Source organism: Oncorhynchus mykiss, chromosome 17 (genome assembly GCF_057628025.1).
Source record: "Oncorhynchus mykiss isolate SJ-2025 chromosome 17, ASM5762802v1, whole genome shotgun sequence".
NCBI classification, from domain to species: domain Eukaryota; kingdom Metazoa; phylum Chordata; class Actinopteri; order Salmoniformes; family Salmonidae; genus Oncorhynchus; species Oncorhynchus mykiss.
Genome location: NC_143038.1, coordinates 10,888,639 through 10,896,051, shown reverse-complemented (window position 1 = coordinate 10,896,051; position 7,413 = coordinate 10,888,639). Strand labels below are relative to the sequence as shown.

At 42.0% G+C, this 7,413-nt stretch overlaps 1 protein-coding gene across 1 annotated transcript; it reads right to left on the bottom strand.

The window, feature by feature from the left end:
- Positions 1-1,580: 1,580 nt before the first annotated feature.
- On the bottom strand, positions 1,581-3,195 carry LOC149975725 (C-type mannose receptor 2-like). Its single transcript, XM_090206572.1, has one exon. It carries the CDS (start codon positions 3,130-3,132, stop codon positions 2,353-2,355), a length of 780 nt encoding a protein of 259 aa, XP_090062698.1. The 5' UTR covers positions 3,133-3,195; the 3' UTR covers positions 1,581-2,352.
- Positions 3,196-7,413: the final 4,218 nt, after the last annotated feature.

Below are 7,413 nucleotides of genomic sequence, written 5' to 3'. Positions count from 1 at the left end.
CTGCTCCGGTGCACCTGGGGAGACGCAAAAGGAAGCAGGGAAATGTATCGTGTTCTGTTTATCTCCTTGATTATTTACGTCAACCTTCGGCAGTGCAGTTCCGTTTTTGTTGTTTGAAGGTCTTTCCCTCCCAGAGAGATGACTCATGTTACAGCAGGCAGTCTCTTTAATTCTAATTAGTGTGTGATTAGCATAACCTGGATTAGCATAGTTAAAGGGTTTGTTTTTCTTTGTGACTGACTGTGTGCGCATGTGTACGTTCTGCGTGACTGACTGACCACCCTGGGAAGAGGACGCCATGAGGCAGATGCGTCCGTCGGCGTTGACCCTCTGGGTTGGCGTGCTTGATATCTGACCCCCACATGACCTCCTGACCTCCCAACTGTTGGATGGGGCTTTACTTTATGTGATTTGTTGTTTTAATTCAGATACAGTTGATTCAGATTAGGCCGAGATGAAAAATCAGTAACTTGTATATAATCCTTAGTAACAATTTAGGCTTGTCTGAATGAGCCTCTATGGTAGTGTCCAATGTGAGTTACTAAGGGGGAGTATTTGCATATGGCGTTTTCCCATTAAATATCCCTCATTGACACCTCTTCTTTTTGCCACAAACCCACATCAGTCAAACAGACTCCTATTGGAGAATTCAATCTCACATTTCATTTGCCATTGTAATGCAATTTGCAACACACATTTATTTTCCCCCTCTGAGGGGAAAAAAAAGGACATTTGTCATCATCGTTTCATCATCGAACAACAGCGCATCAATCTCCTGCCCCTGCCACCTATAACATATCAGTGAATCAACTTCAACAGTAATTCTTCCCAAGGCAACCACACACGTGGATAGTTAGAAAAACAGCCTCAGCACCAAAGGCTGGTTGGTTTAGTTATCTTGTTTATGCCCTGGGAATGGATGTCGTTAAGTAAGTTGTTTTCATTGCACCCAGAAGCTGTCTGCCCTGTTTCTATTGTAGTCTTTGTTAGAAAGAGCTAGTCTGTGTTCATTAGGGCACATCGTTGCAAAACGGAAACCATAAATTAGCATTTCTTATTGGATAGATAGTTCGTCCATTCCTGTTTCAGTCTGTTTTCTTCTGTTTCGTGCCTAATGAACATGACCCAGGAGAGTACCTCCTAGCTAAAGTGAATACATCATTTCTATCACACTGTGCTCTGAAATGTGATTATCCACTTTATTGTGGTGAGAGCTCCCCTACTGTGAATTGAAATGGCTGCCTTTGGGAAATGATCATTACATTTGATCTAGCCCAGTGGTTCACAACTCCTCAATACCCCCAGCAATACATTGTTTTTGGAGACCCAGACAAGCACACCTGATTCAACTTGTCAACTAATCATCAAGCCCTCGAGGAGTTGAATCAGGTGAGTTTGTCTGGGGCTACAACTCAAATGTGTTACTGGAGGATTGGAGTTGGGAAACACTGCTCTAGCCAGTGTATAATCAGAAGGGGAAATGACCTGAGCTTATTGTTTTACTTGTATCTAGCAGGACCTTTAGTGAGGCTGGTTGGTTGTATTTATACCCTTTAGCCTGGGTACCAATTTAATTTCAATTCAATTTAAGGGGCTTTATTGGCATGGGAAACACACATTAACATTGCCAAAGCAAATTAAATAGATAATTAACAAAAGTGAAATAAACAATTAAAAAAAAATGTACATCCAAAAGATTTAAAGACATTTCAAATGTCATGATGTCTATAAACAGTACAGTGTTGTAACGATGTGCAAATAGTTCAAGTACAAAAGGGAAAATAAATCAACAAAATGATGGGTTCTAGTCATCGGTCCTTCTATGGCCTGCAATCATCTGGGTTGTTTCATTGGGGCACACTGTAGCAAAACGCTTTTCAGCGTGAAATGAAACAAGTGGTTCCATTTTGGACAAATAATTTTTTTTCAATAGAACATGAAAACAAGAGGTTATTATTGGACGAATCCAGGTAGTCCCTCCCTGTTTTAGTCTGTTTGGTGCCTTTTCTAAAATAAGTCATTCATGGCATTGTAGTTGGAGTACCCTCTTTTCAGAGATGAACTTACATATCAGTGGAAATCATAGTGAATCGCTTAAAAAGTTGATTTAAGTCAACATTTTAATAAAGCAATTAGATTAAAAAGTTATAGGCCTATTCACACCTAAAAGTATTATCAATTGATTAAGTGATTCAACCATTTTAAGGACAATATACATAGTAGGACAAGTATTTATACAAGTATTAGCAGAAATCCCATATGCAAAACAATGAATTATGTAGAAATAAAGAGAACGCTAAATCTATCAAGGATATAGGAAGTAAAGGTTATCTTTCCATTTGGAATTGGTCTTCAGTAGCAGATGAAGTTGAGGCTCTCCTGGCAGTCCCGGGCTTCCCATGCTCCCTCTGTTGCTATGGCCCCACAGCGGAGGTTCCAGGCGGGGCATTGATGCAGTCCACCCTGGGGCCAGGCCTCGTACTCCAGTGGGTCCCCGTTCACCCACAACCAGCGGTTGGCCAGGTAGCGCAGGCCCGTCCACAAGTGTGTTGTTGTGGTCTGGGCCTCCCTGCTCTCCCTCTGGGCCAGAAGCAGCTCCGTCTCAGACACCAGGCTGGTGAGGTCTGTGTGCTGCTCCCTACAGTGCTCCAGAGCCTCCTCCCACGTCTTGCTCTCCCTCACCACAATCAGCTTCAAGCAGAAGAAGGGTATCTGAAGGTCTTCAAACTCATTATGCCATGTATTTCCTATAATCATACCATAGTTTTTTCCAAGTTTGTTGTTTGGTTGACCCTTGTCCCAGGTACCAAGGTAGGTTGCGTATCCACCTCCCGACCACCTCCAGCCTGTTAGGTTGTGGGGCTCTCTGTACAGACCAATCCAGGTGGACAAATTAATCCACCTATCTCCCCGCCTTTGTAGCTGCTGCTGTTCCCGCACACTGCTGATAGAGGACAGGTCGGTGTAATGTTTTCTGCAGAACTCCTGAGCTTCTAACCACTTTTTTTGGTCATGAACATAGACGTGCTTCCCAGACACAGAGATGTATGGTTGATTCCCCCCGTATCCCATCTCCCAAAATGCCTCCAACACATTGGACAGGAGGAGTACTGTGCAAACGGTCTTCTCCATGACAGTGTTGTGCTTCCGATTTGAGGTGAAGTGTGTCTCCTCTGCTGATGCTGCTCTGTCTGATGCTCTGATTGATGACGCTGGTCTGTTTTGAGGCGTGAGGGACCAATAGAAGTTTTACATTTTACATTTTTGTTTTGCAAATATGCTCACCTGTACAAACATAAGGAAGGCAAATCGAACATACAAATGATGTCTCTTCGGGGGGCTCACTGAAGATGGGTGGAACAAGTTTAACAATAGTCAGCAAGTGACACGTAGAACTTTGAATGAGGGGCCAAAGTTGTTTGCCTGGTCGTTGTGTCTCTACCAGTCAAACAAATTCTCTGACGCATGAAAAGGCTGCCCGTAGAAAATGGATGGAAAAGGTTGAGGTCAGTGCAAATAACGTGAATAACTTTGAATAAGGAGGAACAGTTGTTAGTTTAACGCCACTGCTTTAGGATTGTCTTCTCTTGACACCCCGGCTAGTTCCTCCCTGCCCGGCTGCCTGTGCAGAATAGCCCAGAATCCTAGCAAAATAGGATCTGATTTAGAGGGAAATGTCATTGTATTCATGCTTTTTAATTACTTTCAATCGACAAATTGACTTTTAACTAACTCGGGATGGGACAGATGGGCCTTTTACAGTGGGGAGGATGTGGGCAGAGCCATCCATGCAAGAGCTAGCGAAATCCAATTGGCACATTCTAGCATGTACTGTATTAGCATATTTCCGTTAGGGAACGTCTCTGAAGTACGTGTGTTGAAGAACTTGAATTCGCAATTGGATTCCTTCTAAACAACAACCATTTTGGAAACTCTGGCAAAGGGAAGAGCTGAGCGATTAGTGTTTTTTAAGGTCCATTCGGTTTACTCACGAAGTGACCCTCTGTGACCAAGAGAAAGTGGACGTGTTTCATTTCTTAAAAATTATTTTGTATTTTTTCATGTTGAGAGTGAGACAGAGAGATGAAACCACCATTTCCGTCTCCCAGGCTGGGCTCCGTCGCTCAGAGGCAGACTGATTCTTTGTCAGCTTGGGGACAGAAATTGTGACACATCACTCCCTATGCAAATGTGGGGTGTGAAACCTGACGCTTCAAGTTAGCTCCGCTGACAGCGGAAAGTAGACAGATGGGGCTTTCTGGCACTTCAAGGCACTGGATCCCGCGACGTTCACAGAGCGCTTTGTACACCAAAATGTCAGTCGGAACCGGTCCAGAACAGCTTAAATATCCCCTTGAGCATGGTTAATGAAGTTATTAACTACACTTTGGAGGGTGTATCAATACACCCAGTCACTACAAAGATACAGGCATCCTTTCTATCTCAGTTGCTGGAGAGGAAGGAAACCGCTAAGGGATTTTACCATGAGGCCAACAGTGACTTTAAAACAGTTAACTGAGTTTAATGGCTGTGGTAGGATAAAACTGAGGATGGCTCAAGAACAATGTAGTTACTCCACAATACTAACTTAAATGACAGTGAAAAGAAGGAAGCCTGTACATATTCCAAAACATGCATCCTGTTTGCAATAAGGCACTAAAGTAAAACTGCAAAGAAATGTATTTTATGTCCTGAATACAAAGCGTTATGTTTAGGGCAAATCCAACACAACACTGAGTACCAATCTTCATATTTTCAAGCATGGTGGTGGCTGCATCATGTTATGGGCATGCTTTTCATCATCAAGGACTAGGGAGTTTTTTTAAATAAAAATAAATGTAATGGAGAGGAAAACCCGGTTAAGTCTGCTTTCCACCAGACACTGGGAGATTAATTCACCTTTCAGCAGGACAATAACCTAAAATACAAGGCCAAAGATACATTGGAGTATCTTACAAAGATGACATTGAAAGTTACAGTTTTGACTTAAAGTAGCTTGAAAATCTATGGCAAGACTTGAAAATGGCTGTCTAGCAATGATCAACAACCAACTTGACAGAGCTTGATAATAATGTGCAAACATTGTACAATCCATGTTTGCAAAGCTTTTAGAGACTTACCCAGAAAGACTCACAGCTGTAATCACTGCCAAAGGTGATTCTAACATGTATTGACTCTGGGGTTTGAATACTTATGTCAATGTGATGTTTCTGAGTTTCATTTTCAATAAATATGTAAAATGTCTAAAAACATATTTTGACTTTGTCAGTATGGGGTATTGTGTGTAGATGGGTAAGAATTATATATATTTTTTAATCCATTTTTTAATTCAGGCTGTAACACAGCAAGATATGGAATAAGTCAAGGGGTATGAATACTTTCTGAAAGCACTGTAACATCTAAAGTTAAAGTAATCTCATCTCTGCTCAGGCAGTAGCAGCCAGACAGACAGCAGGATAGCCAAGACAACCATCAAAACGTCATCTCTGTGCTCCACAACTAGCCAAGCTCCCCTTGGCTAGCGAAAAGTGTAGCCCGTAATCATTGGGTTGCCACAGCTGCCCATGCTGCACAGCTGTCTGACCAAATCCCTATTTAAGTAGTTCTTCAAAGTAGTTCTTCAAAGCATACTATCAATATTGCTACAACTATCAATCGGGTAGAGCTACTTCATGAACTGTCTCTATCGCTCTCGTCACTGTGTTTTGTACATTCATCTCGCTCTCATGCGGTCTGTGCAAGGGGCCAAGAAGAATAGGCGCAAGGGATTCTGGGGATTGTAGTTAATTACCACATGTTCTGCACTGACCTAGGTTGAATATTTACCTGTTGAAAACTACAACGCCCTACAGCTTCCCACAGTTCGTTCTTGATTTGATTATTGATCTCGTGTTTGATATGATTTCTCATTAGAGAAACGGCACTTTCAACATGCAACAACTTCAAAGATTTTACTGAGTTACAGAAATCTGAAATCTGAAATCTGAAATCTGAGTTACAGAAATCAGTCAAAAAATTTGATTAGGCCCTAATCTATGGATTTCACATGACTGGGATTACAGATATGCATCTATTGGTCACAGAACCATTAAAAAAATAAGGTAGGGGCTTGGATCACAAAATCAGTCAGTATCTGGTGTGACCACCATTTGCCTAAATCAGCGTGACATACAGTGCCTTGCGAAAGTATTCGGCCCCCTTGAACTTTGCGACCTTTTGCCACATTTCAGGCTTCAAACATAAGGATATAAAACTGTATTTTTTTGTGAAGAATCAACAACAAGTGGGACACAATCATGAAGTGGAACGACATTTATTGGATATTTCAAACTTTTTTAACAAATCAAAAACTGAAAAATTGGGCGTGCAAAATTATTCAGCCCCTTTACTTTCAGTGCAGCAAACTCTCTCCAGAAGTTCAGTGAGGATCTCTGAATGATCCAATGTTGACCTAAATGACTAATGATGATAAATACAATCCACCTGTGTGTAATCAAGTCTCCGTATAAATGCACCTGCACTGTGATAGTCTCAGAGGTCCGTTAAAAGCGCAGAGAGCATCATGAAGAACAAGGAACACACCAGGCAGGTCCGAGATACTGTTGTGAAGAAGTTTAAAGCCGGATTTGGATACAAAAAGATTTCCCAAGCTTTAAACATCCCAAGGAGCACTGTGCAAGCGATAATATTGAAATGGAAGGAGTATCAGACCACTGCAAATCTACCAAGACCTGGCTGTCCCTCTAAACTTTCAGCTCATACAAGGAGAAGACTGATCAGAGATGCAGCCAAGAGGCCCATGATCACTCTGGATGAACTGCAGAGATCTACAGCTGAGGTGGGAGACTCTGTCCTAAGGACAACAATCAGTCGTATATTGCACAAATCTGGCCTTTATGGAAGAGTGGCAAGAAGAAAGCCATTTCTTAAAGATATCCACAAAAAGTGTTGTTTAAAGTTTGCCACAAGCCACCTGGGAGACACACCAAACATGTGGAAGAAGGTGCTCTGGTTAGATGAAACTAAAATTGAACTTTTTGGCAACAATGCAAAACGTTATGTTTGGCGTAAAAGCAACACAGCTCATCACCCTGAACACACCATGCCCACTGTCAAACATGGTGGTGGCAGCATCATGGTTTGGGCCTGCTTTTCTTCAGCAGGGACAGGGAAGATGGTTCAAATTGATGGGAAGATGGATGGAGCCAAATACAGGACCATTCTGGAAGAAAACCTGATGGAGTCTGCAAAAGACCTGAGACTGGGACGGAGATTTGTCTTCCAACAAGACAATGATCCAAAACATAAAGCAAAATCTACAATGGAATGGTTCAAAAATAAACATATCCAGGTGTTAGAATGGCCAAGTCAAAGTCCAGACCTGAATCCAATCGAGAATTTGTGGAAAGAACT

Excerpts from the sequence above, each read along its gene's own strand:
- LOC149975725 (XM_090206572.1), bottom strand. The coding sequence starts at position 3,132 with ATGGAGAAGACCGTTTGCACAGTACTCCTCCTGTCCAATGTGTTGGAG.